We start from the raw sequence: 24949 nt of genomic DNA, 5'->3' as shown, positions 1-24949 counted from the left end.
CTGGCATGTCAGAGAGAGGAGGGGGGGGAAAGGGAGAGAGAGAGGGAGAGGGAGAGACAGAGACAGAAGAAACAGTTCTCTACATACTGATTTATTAAGAAAAATAGTAAGTCCAATCATGTGTGGTGCTATGTAGTATGCCAAGAAATGTCAAACATTTACAATGAAATATAAGTAAAACACACTCATTTGCGGAGGGTCTGGCAGTTGCACAAAAACACAACCGATTCTTGCACGGCCTCCAAAGCTCACACAAGGACTGGACATGCTTCCAAGGATAGTTGTTGCTGAGTCTTGGTGAATGCTGGCGCGTCATCCAAAATGTTGTGGTGTGTCATCTTTGATATATGTATCATATGTTCGCCATCAATGGGTTAAAGACACTATTATATCTAATGGTTCTAGTTTTTAATTGTTTATTGCCCAGAGTTACTGAGATGGACAACCAGTAAATTTGATAAATAAATAAAAAATCTTCCACACTTCCATGCACACAGATCTGAATTATGCACTTCTGGGAAATCATATCCCAGAAATGTGCAGAAGATTTTGACTGGAAAAAGCAACTTTCAGAGCAGACATGAATGCCTGGTAACATTCGGTTGTTAGACATCCAAAGTAGCTGTTGTTTTTGTGTATTTTTGTGGAGGAATTGGTAGGAGCTTCTCTGAATTAACAAAGAATATTTTGCTTCCTTTGGAAGGCGAATCTATCATATAAAGAATAACATAACCTGGCATGATGTCTAAAGATGTATCCCATATTTATAATTTTTTACAAGTAACTCAAGGTAGTAAATATATCCAACACGCCTTCCCCGTTTTCCCTGTCAAGGTCTCAACCAATGAACCCAAGTAAAGGCTGCTATCTTCCTCAATTGGGTACATCATATCAGCACACTTAGTGTAAAACCAACTCCAAATAGTTCCCACGGTTTATTAAACAGTTTATTAACCCGTTCCCCAAGTGTCACTGGTCACACTGTCCAATTAGGTTAACTAGAGGGCTTCTCAGGCACTCCTCCCCATCTCCGTCACCTAGGGAGATGGGCCGTGGTGGTAGATGCTGGGCCTGCACACCACTGAGGATGGCAGCTTGGCGGCTCAATTCCTGTGAGTGAATAAACCACGGAGGGACAAGAAAGGAGCCTCCCTCGATTGCCTACCAGCATTCAGGCATCCCGCGGGTAAAGATAACAGCTGACAGGGAGTGGGAGTGTGGCTCCGTTGGCTGTGGAGAAAACTGGGGAAGGGCAAAGTCTGGCTGGGCAGAGCAGGGAAGAGGTAGAACAAGGGAGAGGGAGTTCAGAGGAAGATCCAGGCTCACTCCCTCTTCATCCTAGGGCACGCAGGGAGGAACGGAGAAGCGAGCAACGTGGGTTGCATGGCTTTCTGGGGAGGAAAAGGCCCTGATTCCCTTCATCTGGGAAGAGTTTAAAAGAGATGCAAGCTGAGTGTGGCATCTGCTGGGAACAAATGTGAGTTTATCTTGTGTTGACTTTAATTATCTGCGTTCCTGGCATCCTCCCAACTGGGTTGATTTACTGCTGTTCCTTTATATCTGGAATTCCTTCTCTTGCCCTGCAGGATTAATGACCTCATCATGCCTTGATTGGACTTATAGTTAAAGTTTTTGTTGACAACCTTTTGGACTTGAATCTCTGCAGCCAAAGGCTGTTCCTGGGAGTATTTTCTCCAGCCCAGAAGGGGCAAAGTTGGAGCTAATAAAGGGACTCCTACTTATTATTTGACTGTATTGCTTTTGTGCCACGCCCCGGGTCATCACACAGGTAGCCACCTCGGTGATCCCTGGCTGACAGTGCCATATGCTAAATAAAATAAATAACCTAGGGAGATGACCTTGGTTACCACAAGAAAGCTCTGTGTTGCATTCCAACCTCCTCCTTCCATCATGTACTGTGTGGCAACGATGAACAAGAAAATGGCTTCTGCCAGGTTCAGTTCAATGTTGATATTCCCTACAATAACCACTATGTGAAATGAGTTAGGCTAAGAGAGAATGACTGGTCCAAGATCACCCAACTGGCCTTCGTGGACAAGGTGAGATTCAGAATCTTCTGATGACTGGCCCAAAGTCACCTAGTTGGCTTTCGTGCCTAAGGCAGGACTAGAACTCTTCATATAGTGTATAACCAGAACTCTCTTCATTCTCTAACTTCTCAATTTTACAACCAAATTAGAATGTTCTACATAACTGATGCTTTATCTCTGAACAGCATAGATAAATGTAGGCATCCTACATGACTTACAGTCATGATAATTGACATGTACTATGCAGCTTGAAAACCTTTACACTGAGAAGCTCCACGCCCACAACAAACACCAAGATCACAACATTTCAACTTGAGCTATGCTTATTCTCCGCTACAGCTACCATATATGGGCATCCAAGACTTCAAATAACATGCAAGTGGAGAAATCTGAGTATAGGCGAAGAATATTTCTTATGTGAATACCTAACAGAGCATATACTTTGCCTTTCAATGTAAGACATCAAGAAAATAGCAGGATGGAAAATAACATCATAGCAAGAAAAGGACAAGACTGATAGTCTGCAAATAAATCTCCTTCCCTTCCAAAAATGGAAGAATGATGCAAGAACATACCTGCCAATGTCAATGAAAATTCTCAAGTCATCCAGGTCACAGTTGTATCTAAAGTGGTGTTTATTTTTAAAAAGGCAACTGGACTAAAAAAAAATTTGAAGAAGAAAAAGATGTTTCTGTTGGTTGTTCCAAGAAGATTCCATGCCTCTGATTCTGCTGACGCCAAGTAATCATAATGGCTCTCAGAGAGTGTTGTCTTCAAAGAAAACAACTTTCCATTCCCCCAACCACCATCCTGTCAGAACTTATCATTCCCTCCTGCCCCAATTAATCTCAACTGTCAATAACTGTCCTTCCATCTCCCACACCATCCAATACAACTGATGAACCTGCCAGGATAGGAAGCAAAACGTCATTGTCGTCTTCTTCCTCCTCAATAAAATCAGTTCAGTTGCCTTTTCAAAAATTTAAACTTTTTAAAATTAAAATTAAAAATTAAAATTAAAAGTTTTTGATATCCTTGCAGACAATTCTTTAACTGCTCTTTTAAAATATCAAAAGCTGTAGCTGAAAAAGAATTGAAAATGAGCAGACAACATTAAATGTGTCTTTCACCTCAGGCTATTTTAATTCCATTTAGTTCTCCACAATTATATAAAGTAGCAAACAATAATACAACTACAGAATCAATGGGGAAGTTCGTTTGTGTGAAAGCAGCAGCATATAAAACATGAAAGCTAAAAAAACTCAGCACAATCTTTAGAGGAACAAGAACCGAGTAAATTTTGCTGAAGGCATGAGAAATATCACAAAGTACAAGTGCACAAAAATATTGGAATGCATAAAATATTAAACTACTCAATAGGTAAAGGAAGGCATTGTAAAAAATACAGATTTGCAAAAAAATTAAAACCACGAGGAATTGAGGGGGACAGTACTAGGAATACACAGACAGCATCAAAAACATGGGTTAGAGAGGAAAATATATTTTTTTTTCCAGTTGGAGACTGTTTCTCTGTTTTACGTCTTTGCTTTCTTGGCATCTTTTTTTCCAGAGTTTTCTGTAGCAGCTTCGGCTTTTCTTTTTTGAGACTAAAGGGGGGGGAAAAGAAAATGTCATTTTCATTAATCACATGGTATTTTAGAAACGTAATGAAATTGAATAGGCCATTATGTTGCCAGCTGAAGGTAACAAAGAACTACCTTTCATCCATCCATATACAAACAGGGCCTTTGAAAAGACACACAGTGCTGAGAGAAAATTTGCAAACCTTTTAAAACTAGGTGGAATCTTGCAAAACTGTCCGTGACCTCCGATGTGGTCAGAACTTCAAATGAGTTCTACTAATACATAGCGATTTGAGTTAAACGGACACACACCTGAAACAAACTGGTATGTCGTGTTTTTATTAAACTCATTAATCAAATTCAGTGACTTTGCTGAGAAAACTGAGAACCTATCCCCCCCAAAAAATCAGCTCTTTTAAAGAGGGAAGCTGAGTCAGATGTTCCAATCAATTAAACAATAACCCTGCCTGACTTTGAAGGGCTATGAACCTATAACGTTGGTTGCCACGACTGGTGGCTGCCTTTCATAACAGAGGCAGAGAATGTGGATCATGATATCAGGCCCAGTAGGTATACTAACCAGGAAATCAACTCCACAGGAAGGCTAAAATGTTTTTTTTTGAGATTGGCTCAAAGAACAGCATCTTAGGTGGTGCAGTGGTTAGAATGCAGAATTGCAGACTAATTCTGCCAAGTGCCTGGCAGGTTCGATCCTGACTGGCTCAAGGTTGAGTCTGCTAACTGCCGATTGCCAGCAGTTTGATTCTCATTGGCTCAAGATTGATTTACCTTCCCATCCTTCCGAGGTGGGTAAAATGAGGACCCAGATTGTTGGGGGCAATAGGCTGACTCTATAAACCACTCAGAGAGGGCTGTAAAACACTGTGAAGTGGTATATAAGTCTAAGTGCTGTTGCTATATAAGAATCATAGTAGTGCAATGGTTAGAATGCAGTATTGCAGACTAATTCTGCCAATTGCCAGCAGTTCGATCCTGACCAGCTCAAGATTGACCCATCCTTCCAGCCTTCCGAGGTGTGTAAAATGAGGACCCCAGATTGTTGGGGGCAATAGGCTGATTCTGTAGAGAGGGCTGTAAAGCACTGTGAAGTGGTATGCAAGTCTAAATGCTATTGCTATACTGCTATCTTAGAAGTCTGGTTGTGTTGAACCTCCCCCCACCCTTCTTATACTCGGTGGAAACGAATCAAGGAGAGAAGTAACCTAAAATTAAGGAGAAACTTCCTAATAGTGAGAACAATTGACCAGTGGAACAGCTGGCCTTCAGAAGTTGTAGGTACTTCTTCACTGGAGGTATTTTAAGAAAAGACTGGACAGCCACTTCTCAGAAATAGTATAGGATCTCCTGCCTGAGCAGGGAGTCGGACTATTAGAAGATCTCCAAGGTCTTTTCCTTTCTGTAACTAATTGTAACTAATCAATATGCCTTTTTCCAATAGAAAATGGTAAACAATGCATTTGGGCTACTGTTTAACCAGAATCATTTTATCTACTCAATGAAGCTCTAAACACATTACAGTAAGATTATGGATAGTCTCGAAAGGTTCCCCAACTTTCTCTCACCCCTGCAGTTCTAGGAGTCAGTCTTAACTTTATAAAGACTCCAATTCATGAATTCTGTTGCCACTGTGTATTTAAAGATTTTGAATTCATTCACAACTGCAACGCATCACATTTTAACCAGTACATTCTATGCAAACTATCCAAGAAATTAACTCATAAAACCCCTCAGAGCCTATGATCCTTATCCCTTAGAGATTCCTCCTTTATGAATTCTTACTCATTTTTTTTCCTAACCACAGAAATTTGAGTTTTAGATACTAGTATCTTTAATGTGAATCTCCCCACTAGTAGAAGAGTCAAAATGCAATGGCCTTGCACAATCTCTCAGGAGTCCCTGAACACCCACTACTGGAAAAGACATAACTTATAATCTAATATTTGGAAAGCCAACAATTCTCTACTTTTAAAAAAAGAGATCTTGGCAGCTGTTTCGTTTATTTTTCTCCTTTCTTTCATTCTAGAAGTATACTTTTTTTTCCCTCCAGCTGCAAGATTTTTCCCTTATTCGCCAATGATTTTTGAATTGTTATTGAGTTATACTGGTTTATGTTTTTTGACTGAATTTGAACATTTATTTTCATTTCTGTTTCAAAGCTTCTTCACCGAAGGAAATGGAACACGTTTTAAATGTAAAAAATAAATAAATGCGACGAGAAGATATTAATTACCACTGGTGTCTTGGTTCCCCGCTTCTTCTTTTCAGCTTTCTCTTTTTCCTCAATTTCCATATTTTCCTTTTCAATGAGTGATATGAGTGTATTACACCGTCTCTGGAGTTCCTGTGTAAGATTCAAAAGGAAATATCAAATTCTGCAGCACTTTAACCAAAGGAAGTTGAGTAGAAACATTTTAAAAGGCAAGGTGACCAGGCTAGAAGGCGCGGATAATTCATGCACACTGAAAGGCTGAAACAAAGCCAAGAAATCTTATTAAAATGTGCTTCATGCTGGCAACGTAGCTTTTATGTTTGTTGACTTTAGCAGCAGGACACACTCTAAAGTAGTTTTTATCCAAAGGATTGGAGAGGAGGTGGGCCAAAGCCCTCATTATGCCCTATGAGATTGTGGAATGACTACTTTAAGTGTAGAGCTGAACTGCACTTTGAATCCAATTCCAGAAAAGCCCTCTGGAGTACACAAGAGTGTGAACATGATACCAAACTGCATCTCTGTATGTAGAGCCACACCATTCCCTGGGATCATGCAGCAGTTCCAAAAGGCAGCCATTAAGACCCCAGGAAAAGAGACAGCTGCAAACAGAATCCTAAGCACTCTGCAATCCTTTATACAGGTAGACTGGTTTTCTGGAAACAACTGGCCACTTTAAGATAAACACAACTTTAATCTAAAGTAGGTTTGGCGAGATTTGCTTTGTCATATACAAAGGTGCGTAAGAGAATCCTTCTCAAGAAAAATTCTTTGCTTTTCTTACATTGCCCTATTTTGCTTTTCAGTTCGATGTTTCATAGAACTGTACATTCCCTAAAACCATAAATAGCAAAGAATCAAGAGCCCTTCTTTTATCGGTTTATTTTATTCTCCATAGCACCTGAAGGCAGGACAGGTTGAAGCTCATCAGAGGGAGATCCAACCTGGAAAAAGGAGGAATTTCTTGATAGTGAGAAAAATTAACCAAGGGAACAGCTTGACTCCCGGAGTTGTAGGTGCTCCATCACCGGACGTTTTCAAGAAAAGATGGGACAACCATTTGTCCAGGATAGCATAAGACTTCTTCTTTGGGGAGGGGGTTGGAGTAGATGACCTCCAAGGTCCCTTCCAGCCCTCTGATTCTATGATAGCAAGAGCACTTAGACTTATATACTGCTTCACAGTGCTCTACAGCCCCTTCTAAGCTGTTTACAGTCAGCATTTTGCCCCCAACAATCTGGGACCTCATTTGACCAACCTCAGAAGGATGGAAGGCTGAGTCCACCTTGAGCCGGTCAGGATCGAGCTGCTGAACTGCTGGCAGCTGACAGTCAGTAGAAGTAGCCTGCAGTACTGCATTCTAACCACTACGCCACCATGGCTCTTGATTCTGAAAGAGTTCTCTAAATTGGGTAGCATAGGCATAATTCTTAAAACCATGCACTGGACATAGAAATTCCTTGATAAAGACCTTGATAAGAGCCTCTCACTTCTCCTGTGACCACAGCTCATGTTCTTCTGTATTGCCAGTTCTGCAGGAATATTTGCCAACAGTTGATTATTGCTCTTGTATTTAAATTTATGTGGCACTCTGATAATTTTTATCTGCATGACTGTTAAAACAATCACGATAAATTCATTTATTATGTGTAAGCTTCGCCCACAAATGGTTGCCAATAGTTCTTGTTAGAGGATAGTTTTGTGCTGCTTGTTTTATTCAACTTTTATTGGCCAATAATCAAAATAAATAAAGTTTCGGTCTGTCTGACCCCTCACTTCATCCCCTTTGCCATTTTTTATCCTTCTATTTTATTGATTTTACTGTAACTTGATTGTTATGAGCCACAAGTGAAATAAATTATTTATTATACATAGAAAAATATGAAGCCCCAGCTGCCAGTTCTTTAGCTTGTGTGGGCCTTCATATGCATGAATTTCTTTTCAAGAACTGTACCATTGTAGTGTATGTGAGGATCCAAGCAGGATCCATTTATAATTGACAGATGGAAATGTTGTCAAAAAATATTTTGAAAAGTATTTTTAGTTGACCATTCCATACACTTCACAACCAGGAAGGGAGAAGATGAGTTGGTTCAATTAACTGCAGCAGTGTTTTCTCCACTGAAACATCCCTTCCTAAGCCTCACAACCATACAATAAAATTTCCTGTACTCTCTGCTAATCAACCATTTTATATAGAGAAACAGATTGTGTTATTTAAAATACGTCTAAAATTTGGATACGTGAGCGCTATAAACACCGCTCGTGATTTTAACACCAAACACATCAATCTTATTATAAATCTTTTTTGGCTTGGAATATGGTCTCAATATGCTTAATTATGATAGCAAATAATATTTCACTGAAGTGATGCTCTCATTTGAGGGCAACAAAAGCCATTCAAAAAATGAAATTACTCCTCCATAAGACCCACAAGCTACATAATGGAAGGAAACGGGTAAAAGTCCTGCCATCTCCAGGTATCCTACCAAAACTACACTGCCTAGCATTTAAGTTCTCTGTGAATAAGCCTCTACTAAGAGTTGTTAAATTTGGGGCTTGTATTCACTATAAGACGAATTGTCCCAAAATTAAGATCAGGATGAAACAAGACCAAGTGTGTTAAAATACAGCTACCCTTCTTCTCATGGGGTGCCATTTTGACAAAAAAAAAAAAAAAAAAAAAAGGCCACAGGAAAGAAAAACAATTTGACCCCTCTCAAAACTGTCTGGAATGAAAACAGTCCCCAGATTCCCAAAGAATTTCTGTTATCTGAGCTTCTTCCAGTTTTTTATGCGCAACCCAAAAACATTTCAAAGTATTTTTTAGATTATTTAAAAATGTTCCCTAGTTATGGAGGAATGCACAATACCAGCTGTTTATCTTCCCACTCATTTAACACACTACGCTGGGAATTGTTTCCTTGTTCAAATATGGCAATAGCAGAAGACCGGTGAGATTATGACTTCCTTATGTTGCAAACCAACCTCAAAACTGAATCATGAAAATAAAAAATACCTTGAGTATTTTGGAAGTATTCCAAGCCTATATGAGTATGAAACATCTTTACTCTGAATTCTTTCAAAATTTGAAGGTTTTCCAAGAGCCCCTTCCTTCTCATATTTCTACACTAACGTGAGCATTGCTTGGCCAGGGATGCATAAGGGCAATGGAGACATAAGGATTTACTGGAAGTTATCAGTGCCATTCAGACCAACATTGTAATAGGAATATTAGATCAATAAATATTGGCTGGTACTTCTGCCAAGCTACATCCCCTGCTTTGGAAAATGTATTTAGGGGAGGCACTGAGCACAATACCAACTCTGCAAATTAGCAGAGAAACATTAGCAGTATTTTGCTGTAGTATCGACTTTAGACCTGAATTTAGATATTATTTGTGACTATGCTAGCTCTTCACACGTACAAGGCATATTAAGTGTTTTGCTTCCTTATCCATGCTGCCCCAAATTCTAAAGATCATACTCGCATCCCCTATAAGAACAGAGAACTGTGCTTGTTCACAAGGGCCCTTTATAATCAGCGCTAGGAGCTTTTAATTATTCCATGAAACTTCCTGTAAAATGTTTGCCATACATTTTGACATTCAAATCATGTAGCATTACTAGATGCCTTAGATCTTTTTCTTGCCAATATTCCATTTCTATAAGTAGTAACCTTAGAGTGTGAAGTTTTCTAGGGCAGGGGTCTCCAACCTTGACAAACTTTAAGACTTGTGGACTTCAACTCCCAGAATTCCTCAGCCAGCAAAGCAAAGCTGACTGAGGAATTCTGGGAGTTGAAGTCCACAAGTCTTAAAGTTGCCAAGGTTGGAGACCACTGTTCTAGGTTTCCAGATCGTTTTCTAAATAAGAGTAGTTACTGCAACACAGCCATCATTTGGAACAGAAGGAAGTACAGGAACGAAGTGCTGGTGTTACACATATTATCAGCATCTCTCTCCATTACAAGACCTCTAGAATGACGTCTGTGACTATTTTTTGATCATAAAGAAATTGTCAAAATATGAAATCTCCTCTATGAGGGGCAGGAAAACTTGTCTGTGTCCTAAAAGGAAGAAATGTTGTTTTTCACTGATATAGACCATGAAGCATATATGTTAATGATGAAAAATGATACAGTATATTGACTAGCTCAGTACAGAATACATACGCCAACGAACCTAGACTAATAAAACGTACATTGGGAACAGGTAAGCATCGTGCCCTGAAAAGAACAGATCTGCAAATCAGTGGTGTTTAACGATCCCATCTTTATCACGGTCACTAAGAAGAAAGGCTGGTACCAAAGCAGAGCATCTAAAGGTGAAGTTTGGGGAAGAAGAAGAAGAAACGGGAGTCTTATAGAAATGATCGTGCCACTTACGGATTCATACTGTGTGAGCTGTATGCTTGCAAGAAAATAAGACTTGCTGTAGAATCATATGGGTTTTCTGAAAAATAATTTTTCAAATGAAAGCAGAACTGATGAGCCGCAGGGAGGCAAATCAGCTAATTTAGCTAGAACCAGAGAGACATCTTGTGGCCATCGAAACATAATGAAGATCTCCCAAGCAAAATGCAGAAACGTATTGTATTTGCTTTTTCCCCCCCCTTTTGCATGTTTAAGCACGGATGCAGATGCAAAATGCTTACTCTTATCCTTTTGAGGTAACAAATGATTTCATGTAACTAAGAATTCTACAGAAAAAGTTTCACTTTTGTCCAAAATGTTGGATTTTCAGGCACACACCTGATAGAAGCACAGACTAAAAATGTTTTGAGAAGGTTCAAGAATGGACCCAGTAAGTGAATAGAATTGATGGCTGGGTATAAAAAGAGACTCGCTGGCTCACATTAAGGATTCACCTGTTTTAGATGCTCACCACATTAGCCCTCAGTTTCTCCTAGGAAGCCTGTAAGTAGAACATTTTCCACTCCATTGTCACTTTTGAGCAATTGGCATTCAGAGATATATTGAGCCTGGAAGTAACACCACTGCTCCTCTATGAAAATGGCTGATGCAATCTTCTACAACAGGGGTGTCAAACTCTATTTCATTGAGGGCCACATCAAGGTTGGGTTTGACCTCAGCGGGGCAGAGGGGTAGGCATGGCCAGGGTGAGCATGGCCAGTTTGACATCACCTGTGGTGGCCAAGTGTTAAGGCAGGACTTCCCTCAGACCCTTCCTCACTCTCATTATAATATCCTTCCTTCCTTCCCTCTTCCTTCCTTTCCTTCCTTCTTTGCTGTCTTCCCATCTTTCCTTCTTTTTCTTTATCTTTCCTCTTTCCCTTTCTCCTTTCCTGTCCCTTCTTGCATGCTCAATTGCAAAAGGGGAAACATTTATCCTCTAGTTTTGTTTTTAGTTTGTTTTGCTAGCCTTCTGCCAGCGAAAATGGAGCGGGGGGGGGCATGTGCAGAGGCACAGGGGTTTTGCTGGCAGAGGCACAGAGGGCTGGTCCTTTATTGTTTCCAAGGTGGCCCCCACGGGCCAGATCTAAGCATCTCGGCACATGGGCCTTGAGTTTGACACCCCTGTTCTACAACATGCATCCTCCAGATGTCATGGATCCAATATGGTTGGGAAGTCAAGGAATTGCAGCACCCACACATCTGGAGGGGACATATGGAGAAGGCTGATCTAAACTAGTGTCTTATCATTATACCTTGTGTCAACAAATTCCTGGTATACCAAGGAATAACTTAATGGTATACCAAGAGCTTACTCTACCTGTCCTGAATTCTCCACCAGTGCATTTTACTAGATGAAGCCAGGTCCTCATGTTAAGAAAGTGGAAATAAACCCCTTTACCCACTTTCTTCAAGTCCTCTCTCTAACCATTTATCCTTGCTAATTTTATAGGCTTTTTTAACTATGTTGTTCCAACTTCTTGGGCATGTTAGTTAACACTTTTTGTTCTTCAACATCTGCCTTACCCAATAACGTGTGTTTGTGTGTTTATGACAAAAAAGGGGGGTGGGGGAATTGTAACTGTATGCAGAAAACACCAAGATGTGGAAAGCTGAAGCAGCTAATTATAGAAAATGAGATATTCTTTTACATAAGCTAGAGAGTAGCATATATTTGCTTAGTATTGGTCGCTTATGGAAGCATTGGGATTTGCCATTAAATCTGAATATTCCCCAAAGGAACTCACATTTGTTGTGTCTGGTTCATTTTATGCTAAAGAAAATAGTTCTAGAAATTCATGCTGAGGTTCAGAAGTGATACACTGCAGAGACAATTTAGCAATGATATCCTCTGCAATTAAAATTTAATATGTCATTTCATTTTATCTGCCCAAAGTCAAACAATTGTACATTTGTTTTTGCAAGGAAAATTTCTCTTCACTTCAGGTAGAATTTAAGAAGACAATCAATGTAAAGCACAGGTAGATTGTCTAAAATGATCCCGATATCTCCAATGGAGTTTTACAAATATTCCAGTGTGGACATTATCTAGACAGTAACCCCAGACTATTCATCTAAACAAATCACAGGTATCTTGGCATTACAACAGGCGAATTTCTTTTAAGTTTCAGTGTCATAAAACAGACGCCAATTCTAGTTCTTTACTAGTTCCAGTATTATGTCTATGGAGATTCTCAGTCATCCAGGTCACGATTGTCCCAAAGGTGCTTTTTCAAAAGGCAACTGGACTCTCTTTGTCTCTAACAAAGAGACAAAGTACTTTGAAAAAGCATCCTTAGGATGCCAGTGTTAATTTATGTCAGTTCCTGATGTAGTTTCTGCACAGATTACAAAAAAGATGTTGAGATTTGGAAAAAGTGCAGAGAAGAACAACTAAGATAATTAAAGGTCTGGGGACTAAAACATATGAAGAACGGTTGCAGTGTTTGGGTTTGGCTAGTCTAGAGAAAGGAGGGACTAGGGGTGACATGATAGCAGTATTCCAGTATTTGAGGGGCTGCCACAAGGAAGAGGGGGTCAACCTATTTTCCAAAGCCCTGAAGGCAGGAAAAAAAAACAATGGATGGAAACTAATCAAGAAGCAACCTAGGATTAAGGAGAAGTTTCTTAACAGTGAGAACAATCAACCAGTGGAATGCCTTGCCTTCAGAAGTTGTGGGTGCTTCATCATTGAAGGTTTTTAGGAAGTGACTGGATAGCCATTTGTTTGAAGTGGTATTGGGTTTCCTGCTTTAGCAGGAGGTTGGACTAGAAGACCTCCAAGGTCCCTTCCATCTCTATTCTTACTCTTCTGAAATCTGGACATCACATATTCTTAGATGGGGAATGCATAGCCATACAGATATGACAATTGTGGCACCAGAGCAAAACAGCTCAAGAGAAGCAGATTTTTAATATTTTTTCCCATTGTTCAAAATAAGTTGTAGTTAACTATTTCAAAATAAAAATAGCATAACGCAATTAGATCTGTAAAACCAAAAGGAGTTAAAAAGCCAAAGAAAAGACATGCACACATAAACCAAGACTGCATCAGCAGACCCTTTCTTACCATGGCAGTTCTGGACTTAATAAACCAATCAAATCTGAACTGGGGTGCGTTGCGCACACACTGTCTTAGCTCTTCGTAAACGTTCTCTTTATCAAATCCCATTTTATGCAACATGCATATCAAGAACCGATCTTCCTCTTCTGTGTAATTTTTGCCTTTGTTGGTTCCGTACTGAATTCGCAGCTGATGGAAAGGGGCTTTATACCTTGCAATCTAAAAATTATAAAAAGATATAATAAATATAATATAATATAATATAATATAATATAATATAATATAATATAATATAATATAATATAATATAATATAATATAATATAATAAATATAATATAATATAATATAATATAATATAATATAATATAATATAATATAATATAATATAATATAATATAATATAATATAATATAATATAATATAATAATATAATATAATATAATATAATATAATATAATATAATATAATATAATATAATATAATATAATATAATAAATATAATATAATATAATATAATATAATATAATATAATATAATAAATATAATAAATATAATATAATATAATATAATATAATATAATATAATATAATATAATATAATATATAATATAATATAATATAATATAATATAATATAATATAATATAATATAATATATATATATATATATATATATATATATATATATATATATATATATATATATATATATATATATATATATAAAACATATAAACATATAAACATATAAACATATATGCATGTATCAGATTTCTTCTGCTAGGCATTTCTGTCAGCATCTCATTCAATAGCTATGCGCTCTTATTTCAACGGCAGGAAATTCACTGTAATTACACCAAGGTCAAAACAAAAAAAATCATTTCCGCTCAAAATGTATTTGGTAGTTCTAAGTATTAAGGTCTTAATACTGGTGATGTAACACCAGAATAGCATTGTGCTTATACTGGGACAAATTATCCTGTTTTGGAGACATGATGTGAAGACTTAGCCATCTGGAAATGGCTCTAATGCTGAGAAAGTAGAAGAAAAAAGAAGAGGGGCTTTTAACGAAGAAAAGAAAGGGTGAATATTCATTCTCCAAGCTTGTGAGTTGTTTTCCGAACTTTTTATTATGAGGGTAGGTAACATCTTCAGCAGAATTTAGGAGATGCTTCGTGTGTGTGTGTGTGTCAAGTGGGAGTCCTGTGATGGGGAGGTTACATCAGGGGAGGGTCATTGGGAGGTGAACTGCTTGTGGGGCTTGCGTGGATTGGTTGAGGGTCAGTCCTGTCTCTAGTTAGCTTTGTGGTTCATTTGGATTCTGAGGGGTTCGTAGGCTCCTACAACCAGCCTACGAACCCTTCAGAATCTAAATCAACCACACAGCTAACCAGAGACGGCACTGACCCTCAACCAATCTATGCAAGCCCCACCACCACCAGTTCACCTCCCAATGACCCTCACCTGATGACCCCATCACAGGACTCCTACTTGACACACGCACACCCGAAGCCGTTATAAACAGAAGAACACTGATATTCCCTAAATCCTGCTGAAGGTGTTACCTAGCCTGGTAATGAAACATTCGGAAACCAACCCACAAGCTCGGAGAATGAACCTTCACCGTCATCCTATACCCAAGATACAGATATTCACCATTATTGCAAAGAAAGGAAAGAATCATTGGGAGTTGGGTTGCGTACATTTACACAATAATAACGTGGATGGATTCAGTTACAGTGGCTGCACTGTTGGAAAATTTGAAATACCAGATTAAGGACAGATTGTTAGAGAGAAAAAGTATCTATGTGGTTGCTAAGTGTCTAACACAAACTTGATGTAAATTAATATATATTGGGGCATTTTAATTCTTACAGCTTTATAAATACATACACAAAGGTTAAATTTGCCTACTTCTAAATTGGTTAAGGAAGTTTTGAAATGAAAAATTAGGAAAGGACAGAGAATAATTTTGTCAGCTGGGGAAAATCACCACCTGCTGGTTTTTGAAGGACAAGATTAATTAGGAGAATATTAATGGACAGGTTTACTTTGACATCCAGTGCTTTTTTGATGCTAATCCTCCTCTGTATTCTGGCTTCTCCTCTTTCAATCTGAGCCATGATCCTCTCAATGTCCTGGAGTTCATTGCAACGTTCCCAAAATACAGCTGAAATTACAATAATAATAATAATCTTACATGTTCCATAATAAAAGGAATATTACTTCAAAGCAATTAAAGCATCGAGTTCCTTAAGCTGAGCTAAATGAAATTACAGTGTAGAAAAATGTTTTAAATATTCTGAAATATATTTCACGCCATTAACCTTTTTTATGCCAATGCTCTCAGATCTTTCAGAAATTCAAAACAAGAAAGAAAATACGTATCTGACTGAATTTTATAAGTAGGTGAAGCAATCCAAATTTCCTACAAATTTTTTCAGACATTTCTTCAAAGAGGGCATTATAAGCTGGAGGGAAAATGTAACTTTAAAATAAGCAATTAAGTTTAAATCTGATTAGGTGTTATTCAAGGGAGGGTGGAAGAGAAACAGAAAAAAGAGGTACAGACTAAAGCCAACAGGCCTTTCCATCTTATCTTCTCTGCTACAAGATGCAGTTTCCCACATTTCAAGTTGACTCTATGCTGTAAAAACATAAACCATGCCCCATCTGGTCGAGTTGTCTATTTTCCCAGTGGCCAACCAACTGTGCAAGGAACCCATTAGTTTCCCAGGAGAGTCTTCAGGGGCAGATCCAGTGCCATCAAGGCAAAGAGCCAGTGATCCCCTGAATCCCCCTGAATCAGTGACCCTCCCTTTTTTTTTTAAGCTGGCCAAGCTGACAGCCAGCACTATATTTTATGATAGTGAATTCCAAAGTATTGTGTAAAATATTGTGTCCCAATTTTTCCAGTATTCAGTTTTTTAGGGTGAACCTGCTAGTTCCTCTAAATGCCTCAAAGAGGGCTATAACTTCTTCTGAGTTTTCGGTGTTGGTGTCGAACAATTGCAAATGGAACATTTCAAAAGATGCCATCAAAGCAACTTGTACAAAAGACAGAATTTTATCCATTTTTGTATTAAACTCTTAGGGAATCCAGGGACTGTGGTAAAGGCTAAACTTTTGTTCAGTCTTGCCAATATCATCACAAAAACCTATTATGTCAACATTGTACATGACGTAACAACCAGAAATGCTTTCTTTCTTTATGAGAGCATCTAACTAAGCATAACACAGGCTTGGGTGTTTTGTTTTTAATTCATAACTGAAAACTACAAGATTAAATGATATCTTAAAGTATTATAGGAGTTCAGAGCTTGCTAGAGCATAGCAACTTCTTCCATTTTCTTCTTTTAATCTCCATCATTCTCACATTATAATTATTGAAACAATGCACCATTCCAAGTGCCACAGGTATTAGTAATGAAACAACCTCTTTTCTCCCTAATTCCAATCTGGGCATATACACATGTAAGTCTTGAAACTAGAATTTGTAGCTTTGGAACTGGAAGGGTGGTTTGGGCCAATTACTCTCCATTTAAGAAGCAACTATTCTTTATTTTCTCAAATATATGTACCAGCTGTGCCTGATACTGCTCTGGAAACAATGTGGCTTCAGCACCCAACTCTACATATGAAGGCCCTTATATGTGTGAAAATAGAGGGCACAGGATGACCTCAAATGATAGCATCGGGAGTGGAGTGTAGAAGGGAGAAGAGGCTGTTAAGTGAGAACCCTTGACTCTTAAGGATGGGAAACAGGGGTGGGATACGACAGGGTTAACAAGCTGTTCGGGATTTACGAGCTTCCCTGCAGGCTGGGAGCCGCGTGCCTGTAAATCGTCATCAGCAGCTGCCTGCCAGAGAAGCAGCCTTTGAAACAACCCTCTTTTCCTGCTTTTCTAACTGCAGCTGTGCCTCGTTCGGCAGCTGAAGTTGAAAAATCAGGAAATAAAGATCAGGTAAGAGCCCGGGTGGGCATGTGGGTGGGTGGGCAAAAACATCAACAGACATAGAACCGGTTCTATGTCTGCTGCTCTTCAGAGCTACCGGTTCTACAGAGGTGGACAGAACCGGTAGAAACCCACCCCTGATGGGAAATATTGTAAAGAATGCTGCAGCCCTTGAAAAATATGGCCGAGTCTGCAAAGCAGAATTGTGTTTACGTTGGAAATGCACCTGGGATTCTTGTGAACCCGTAACTCAACCAAATAGTGATCAGCCTTATAATGCTGTCAGGAGAAAGGAATAATAAATCCAGCCACTCTCCCTCCGCCGTGCCAGCTACAGCACTGTCAAGTGAAACATGTCATAACCATTTGTCTGAAATGGTATAGGGTCTCCTGTTCAAGCAGGGGGGTGGACTAGAAGACCTCTGAGGTCCCTTTCAACTCTATTATTCTATGTTCTATAATGTAAAACTCAATCAGTGCAGGAACAGGAACAGCTACAGAGTTATGGGGCATCAACCTCAGCATAATCCCTCGGGAGATCTTAAATCTTTCCATCCAGGACACATTTCCTTCTTTCCACATTGTTTCAGACTTCTCTATCCTTGGTAGACTTACAAAGGTAACCCAATAGAAAAAAAATGAACTGTTCGCAATCATTCTTAATTAATCAAGGAACGATTAACGCACCTGAATACTCGATAACTTCCTCAGGTGACTTTCCTTCCACCTCACGGGCAATATCGTCTATATCGTCACGGCCATATTTTTCATTAGCTTTAATAAACTGATTGAAGTCTCTTTTGTTCCAGTTTGTAAAACCCTGTTAAAAGAAGAAGTTGTTTTTGTCAGATCTGGCATCTTAGGAGGATACAGTTGGATTTGCTCATTAATGTCTTGGTACAATGTCACATAACAATTACAGGGGTTAATGATCTTGCAGTATTTCCATAAACATCTATTATCCGGGGTTTATTACTCAAGTCATAAAAAACTGAGTTATTTTTAAACACATCTCCTCATGCAGAAGTTGTTCTATTCATGCTTGTAAATGGCAAGTCTCCAAAGAAACAAAGTTCAGTCCGAATCTTAGTGGGCTTTCACTTGTATCACACTTGAACAATTACAAGTAACTAACAAAAAGAAAAACCCTTCAAGAATACGAGGGCACTTGTCCAAATGTCACAGGCAATCTTCTGGAACTAAATACAGGAACATTCTGTTTCAAACACTTACAAAGCAAATGGTGAATGAAATTAACACCTGGAAGGGAAGACAATCCCCATGCATACTTTTGATAAAATATGGAGTGGGGGGGCATGAAAAAAAAAATCTCCTACTGACTATGGAAGGAATATAAACAAAAAATTGGCACTAAAAACAGTTCCTTAAACAACATTAAACTTTTAAGCCATTATAATCAGGGACCTCTAAAGGTTGGCAGCAACCAAAGTTAATTACTGGAGAGACAAATGTCAAATATTTTATATAGTGTGCCATTGATAATCAAGTGTTTGACCAATTGCAGAACTACTGTAAATTCTGTATATGACACTTATTTCTGAGATCAGATCTATTGAAAACCAGCCAGGGTACACAACAAACATTTCAGCCAGAAACAGTCTGTTCTAAGAATTCAGAAATGTTTCAAGCTTCAATTTTGGGAGGACTTAAAATATTTGCCAAATGCAGAGAGTAACGATACAGGTAGTCCTCAACATACTGTAGTGACCATTTAGTGACCATTCAAAGTTACAACGGCACTGAAAAAAAGTGACTTGTGGCTGTTTTTCACGCTTATGACCACTGTAGTAGCATGATCAAAATTCAGCCACTTGGCCACTGGTTCATATTTATGACCACTGCAATGTCTCGGTGTCATGTGATCACCTTTTGCAACCTTCTGACAAGCAAATTCAATCGGGAAGACAGATTCACTTAACAGCCAGGTTACTATCTTAACAACTGCAGTGATTCACTTAACAACGGTAGCAAGAAAAGTAGTAAAATAGGGCAAAACTCACTTAACAAATGTCTCACTTAACAACAGAAATTTTGGGCTCAATTGTGGTCGTAAGTCAAGGACTACCTGTATTTGGGGAGGGGTCGCTTCAAATTCAAAAAACATTTTGCATATGCAGAGTTTCTTTCAAGCTGAGGCCAGTTTTGGGAGACTAGGGATACATCATTCTTGGTCTTGTTTCAGCAGTATAGAATACAGAAGTGGCTTTCCATGGTCTTTTTGTGGCATAATTTTCTTCAAATTTTTCCAAACCTGGAATTTCCTGTAGGAATCTCTACCATGTACTAATCAGACTCAATTTTATTTAACTTCAGAACCCAGACAATATCAAACAGCTGCTACCATCTGCTGAAACAGCTGTATATTTTTAGATAATTGCTGAAATGGACCCTTTAACATGAAGCTGTATTTCTTTGCTTTTACTGATGTTCTACCATTTTGGCGTTACCAGTGTAAAAATAAAAATATTTTCAAACAAAGAACAAGACGGTCGTATTGATTTGACATAATCAAAAATATGTGGATAGAAAAATGTAAAAAGAAAGGTAAACAGACAAGGGCGAAAAGATTCAGATGTTTTATGTACCTATTTTCAAACATTAAACAGTGTTGTAAAAAAATGTTTACTCTGTCTGTAAAGAGATTAGGAACCATCTGTATTTTCATTGTAAGATTCACTTCATCTGACACTGGCAATTTAAATGATCAAAAGACAGTTGTTAAGTCAACATTTCAAGTGGAGGATTCAAGTATATGTGTCCTTAATATATAAGCCTAAGTGCTAATATACAGTAGAAGGATATATTAAGAATGTTATATTTTGTTGGAGAAAAATGCAACAAAGATCTATGCTTCCTATCTCATAACATGCAAAGCGTGTTAAAAATTATGTTTGAATAGCCCAGTAATTAGACTGATTCAACAACACTCATTAAAAACATAACAAAATCCAAATTGGTAGACTGTGCCAGAAAGTTACTGATGAAATGTTAAACATAAAGTGCCTGGAACCATCCACTATTGGTAGTCCTCAACTCAGGATTGGTCAGTCAATAGTAATCAGTTGCACGACAGGTTTATTTAGGTAAAAGCCAAACCTTTAGATTCAGTCTGAACTGTGTCAGTTTCAACTGTTCTCTTTGTCGAATTCCCACTTTCTACCTTTACTTAGCTGCTGAGAACTTTGTTAATTGCATTTTAAAAACAGAGGACTATAATTCCTTCTCTTTCAACATTTGCAAACACAAGTTCAGAGCATAACCAACTTAAAATGGACAGCTCTTTTTTCAGGAGGGTCCCGGTGCTCTCTGAGCTTGGCAATTTTCTTGCAGACCTTTCATTACCCAAACTAGGTAACGTTATCAGTGCTAGCAGAAGTAGTCCTCTACTTACAATAGTTCATTTAGTAACCGTTCGAAGTTACAACAGCACTGAAAAAAGTGGCTTAAGACCATTTTTCACACTTACGACCGTTGCAGCGTGCCCATGGTCACATGATCAAAATTCAGGCACTGGGCAACCGACTCACATTTATGACGGCTGCAGTGTCCTGGGGTCACGTGCTCCCCTTTTGCGACCTTCTGCCAAGCAAAGTCAACGGGGAAGCAAGATTCACTTAACAGCCATGTTACTAATTTAAGAACTGCAGTTGATTTAATTAACAACTGTGGGAAGAAAAGTTATAAAATGGGCCGAAATTCACTTAACTAAGTCTTGCTTAGCAACAGAAATGCTGGACTCCATTGCATTATAAATCAAGGACTGCCTGTACTGATTAAGTTACCTAGTTTGGGTAATGAAACGTCTGCAAGAAAACAACCAAGCTCAGAGAGCACCAAGGACCCCTCATTTCAGCCCTGAGCTACAAATATCCTCTTTTGTTGATAGTGGGGTTTTTTCCCCAGCTTGGGCTTACACGTTTATTTTATTTTTTTCCTGCCTCCAACAGCTGTAGGGGATGGCTGAAATGTTATGGTCAACAACATTATCTTATTTAAGGGAGAATGTGTGCGTTTCAGTGTAAAATATATGCATTAAATATCTCAATTACTCCCTCTTCCCTCCCTTTGGGGATGGAGTGGGGGGGGGTAGCTGCACGTAGACCTGCCAACTCTGCCTTCGAGTCAACGCAATTACAAATTAATCCATATGATGAGGCAGCATTTGCAGTTTTCCAGGGAGTAATTATGGTAACGTCTTGCACAGCAAGCCAGACAGGTTGATAATCACAGCTTCTTCTTCTTCTTCTTCTTTTTTTAAATAAGAAATAAACGTGAAGCCCAGAAGCCATATACCTGGGTGAGCAGCCGTTCTTTCTCTTCGGCCTCTTCGGCAGAAAGAGGAGCCGATTCATCAATCTTCCGCTGTTCCTCCTTCTGCACCTGAGCTGCATTCGGAAGGTCAGGATTCCTGGGGACCTAAAACCAGCAATGAAATGAATGAATAGTAAGCGAGCAAATGCTATTAAGGGTCCTGGATAGAGGTCTGTCCAGCTCCCTTTATGGCCTTTCTCTGAAATGCCAAAAGGCAAGATGGATGCATTTTTCATCTACTGGGGATTTGATAGGAGTGGAAATATTTCTCTGGTATCAGGGCAATAGTAGAGAAACATTCTTTTTTACTTGTGTTTACAGTCCTCAGAAAGTTCTTCAGGCAAGATGAACATAACCTATCATAATTCATCTCTTTCCCCTTCCTCCTCGATGGCTCGCAGGCACTTGTTCGACACAAGTGTACCAGTAATAGCAATATATAAGTAGCCAATACGTGTCCAGAGCTCTTTTTAAAGCTTCTAAAAGCTTCTGGGTATCATGAATATATGAGAGAGAGGACACATGTGTGTAATGTGTGGAGAAGACACAGCAGGAATACAGCGCTTAGGCAGTGAAAATGTGTTTTGTGTAATAACCTATATCCTGTTTGGAATGGGCCAGGGCTACACAAAGTTGATTTTAAAAAGGATGGCTTTGTAAATTAGGGGGAGGGGGGTATTTATATTAGAATATTATTTATTTAATATTAAGGTTGTAGTTTCTTACCTTATAGCCTATTGTCTTCCGATAATAGAGGATTTCTTTTTCAAGAAGTTCAAATAACCGCGGTGGAAAGAATTGGAAATCTTGAATATTTGGCTGCTTGGGCGGTCGCGGAGCCTTTGAAATTAAACACATACAATATCAATGCTATGTTCTAATTTTTATCTGCACGCTCATGAAAATGAATATATTTGCTCTTTGTGTAACGGAGAAGGTTACACTGCTGACCTTTGGGATTTTAGGCTCACTGACACGGAGAGCTTCCCTAAAATAGGCATCCACCGCGTAGTTGGCTTTGCGTTCTCGTTTTGGAGGCTCGATCCATTCCATCATGCTCAGCTACAAAAAACAAATAAACTCATTAAAAGGGCAGGGAAGATTGTCAGGTTCTTGCTGACACAGGTGCTTCCTTTACAAAAATCTGAACAAATTGTGGTGCGCTGGATTAATGCTTTCTGTATTTTTTTCATCTTTTTCTGAACAGAAAAAGAATATTGAAACATGAATAGTAAAGAGAAGTGATGAACTTCCTTGCCATGTGTTAAACCATACCAGTATTGAATTTGAGAAAGTTAAGAAATAAAGGAGCACATACATTGTTTCACGTGCATGAGCCTGGGTGACAGTTTCCTTCAGAGAAACAAAAATTAATTGCATTCATGGGACTCTTTTGAGAATTCCATTATGAACTTGACTAGGATACATTTTCCCAGGCATCCATCACCTGGACCTAAGTATAATTATTTTTTGGACCACTTTCATGCATCCTACATTCTACACTGGTTGGACTACGCTTATTGTATGCATTAAGAGCAAAACTAATGGGGAGAGACATTTGGTGATTAAAGAAAAAATAATAATGGTTTGATTTAATGCTGGCTGGGGGACTCTGGGCATTGAAGTCCATACATATTCAAGTTTCTCTGAGCTACCTACTCAACCAGGAGACCCTATACCCATTCCAGACAAGTAGCTGTCCCAATTTTTTTTAAACCTCTAGTGATGGAGCAGCTATAACTTCTGAAGGCAAGATATTCCACTGGTTGATTGTTCTCACTGTTAGCAAAATTCTCCTTAGTTCTAGGAGAACTTGATTAGATTCCATCCATTGTTTCTTGTCTTGCCTTCTGATGCTTTGGAAAATAAGTTGACCCCCTCTTCTTTGTGGCACTTCTAAACTATTGGAACAATGCCCCCCCCCATCATGTCACCCCTAGTCCTTCTTTTTACTGGACTAGACATACCCAATTCCTGCAACCGTTCTTCATATGTTTAAGCCTCCAGCCCCCTAATCTCCTTTGTTGCTCTTCTCTGCATTTTCCAGAGTCTCAACATCTTTTTTATAATATTGTGACCAAAACTTATTAAGGTATTATAAAGCAGCACTAACACTTCATGTGATCTTGATTCTATCCCTCTGTAAATGCAACCAAGGATTGCATTGGCTTGCATCTTTGCATCTCAGGCAACATTCAGAAGATAATAGACTTTCCAGTCACAAGTACACTCCAACCTAAATTTGTGGTGTGTGTGTGTGTGTGTGTGTGTGTGTGTGTGTGTGTGTGTGTGTGTGTAAAACCAATGAGAGCCTAGAATTTCACCCCAGCAACATCCAGTGCTTATTTTAAGATGTTTATGATATTACTGAAATCAAAAAGCATTCTCTGTAATGGAATTCATGCAATTGCAACACCCCATGTATATTAAAAATATACCTTTTGTTTCCCTCTATAATCTTCCCCTTCAAAATTGTACAAACTCATTTCAGTGTCCATTGTGAAGTTCCGAAGAGAGCTTTCACCCATTTTTTGCAAACGTTCATTCATTTCAGCTGTCTAAAGTCACAAGTACCAAAAAGAGAGAGCACATTTTTAGAAAATGTCTTTTTCATGTATATAAATACTATGGCTGATTTTAATCAGTCTGTATGAAAAGTTAGCTAAGCTATAACATATTTTTCCCCGGTTAGTTCAGAGCTGATATTTATTACAGATAGCAGAAAAAATGAACAAGGCACAGTATAGGTGATTTACGTTCCACATTATCTCACCTTTTTTTCACCTCTTTCTAAAATAGTAGTAATGTCTTCATCAGTCAGTTCACTGTCTTTGGAAGCAAAGACATGTGTTGCTCCGTGACGGATCATTTGCAACATTTCATCTTTTGCTAGTTTGTTAGACTGCTGATCGATAAGCCTTCCTAATACACAGAACACAAAGAATGTTAATTCCAAACCCATTGTGAGTTCTACACTAGAATTATAAAGTCATATCCCTATCTAAGCAGACCATTTAATAAAATTACAATTAAAAAAGTGGAAGTACAACAGCAAAGTTAAAGGTTTCATCTTAGTGCCAAATTTAAAGCAAAGATTTACAGAAAGGATTGACTTTGATATGTGCAATTTGAGGTTAGCACCAGGATATTATCCAACTTTTACAGGACCATTAAATTTTAACTGATCAGCAGCACAATATGCTTGCTAAGCACATATCAAGCAAAGCATTTATTTGGTACTGAAGTCACATCAAAACTAGAAAACAAAGACAGATACTGAAACACTCACATATTTAACTCCAGTTCCTATTCTGTTTTAA

At 38.5% G+C, this 24949-nt stretch overlaps 1 protein-coding gene across 1 annotated transcript in view; it reads right to left on the bottom strand.

The window, feature by feature from the left end:
* Nucleotides 1-3171: 3171 nt before the first annotated feature.
* SMARCA1 (SNF2 related chromatin remodeling ATPase 1) overlaps nt 3172-24949 on the bottom strand; it is a 42723-nt gene continuing 20945 nt past the window's right edge. Inside the window, exons 15-24 of the mRNA XM_026674647.2 lie at nt 24403-24551; nt 24068-24187; nt 22581-22691; nt 22356-22469; nt 21612-21734; nt 17985-18117; nt 15393-15511; nt 13349-13561; nt 5886-5996; nt 3172-3658 (exon numbers count right to left, since the gene is read on the bottom strand). Coding sequence (XP_026530432.1) covers nt 3587-3658; nt 5886-5996; nt 13349-13561; nt 15393-15511; nt 17985-18117; nt 21612-21734; nt 22356-22469; nt 22581-22691; nt 24068-24187; nt 24403-24551 — 1265 coding nt within the window. The 3' untranslated portion in view covers nt 3172-3586. The remainder of the gene's footprint in view (nt 3659-5885; nt 5997-13348; nt 13562-15392; nt 15512-17984; nt 18118-21611; nt 21735-22355; nt 22470-22580; nt 22692-24067; nt 24188-24402; nt 24552-24949) is intronic.

This window comes from Notechis scutatus, chromosome 10 (assembly GCF_049901735.1).
Source record: "Notechis scutatus isolate UNSWTSFEM ecotype Mainland chromosome 10, rNotScu1.2, whole genome shotgun sequence".
In the NCBI taxonomy this organism is placed as follows: domain Eukaryota; kingdom Metazoa; phylum Chordata; class Lepidosauria; order Squamata; family Elapidae; genus Notechis; species Notechis scutatus.
This window is presented reverse-complemented; position numbering and strand designations above follow the sequence as displayed.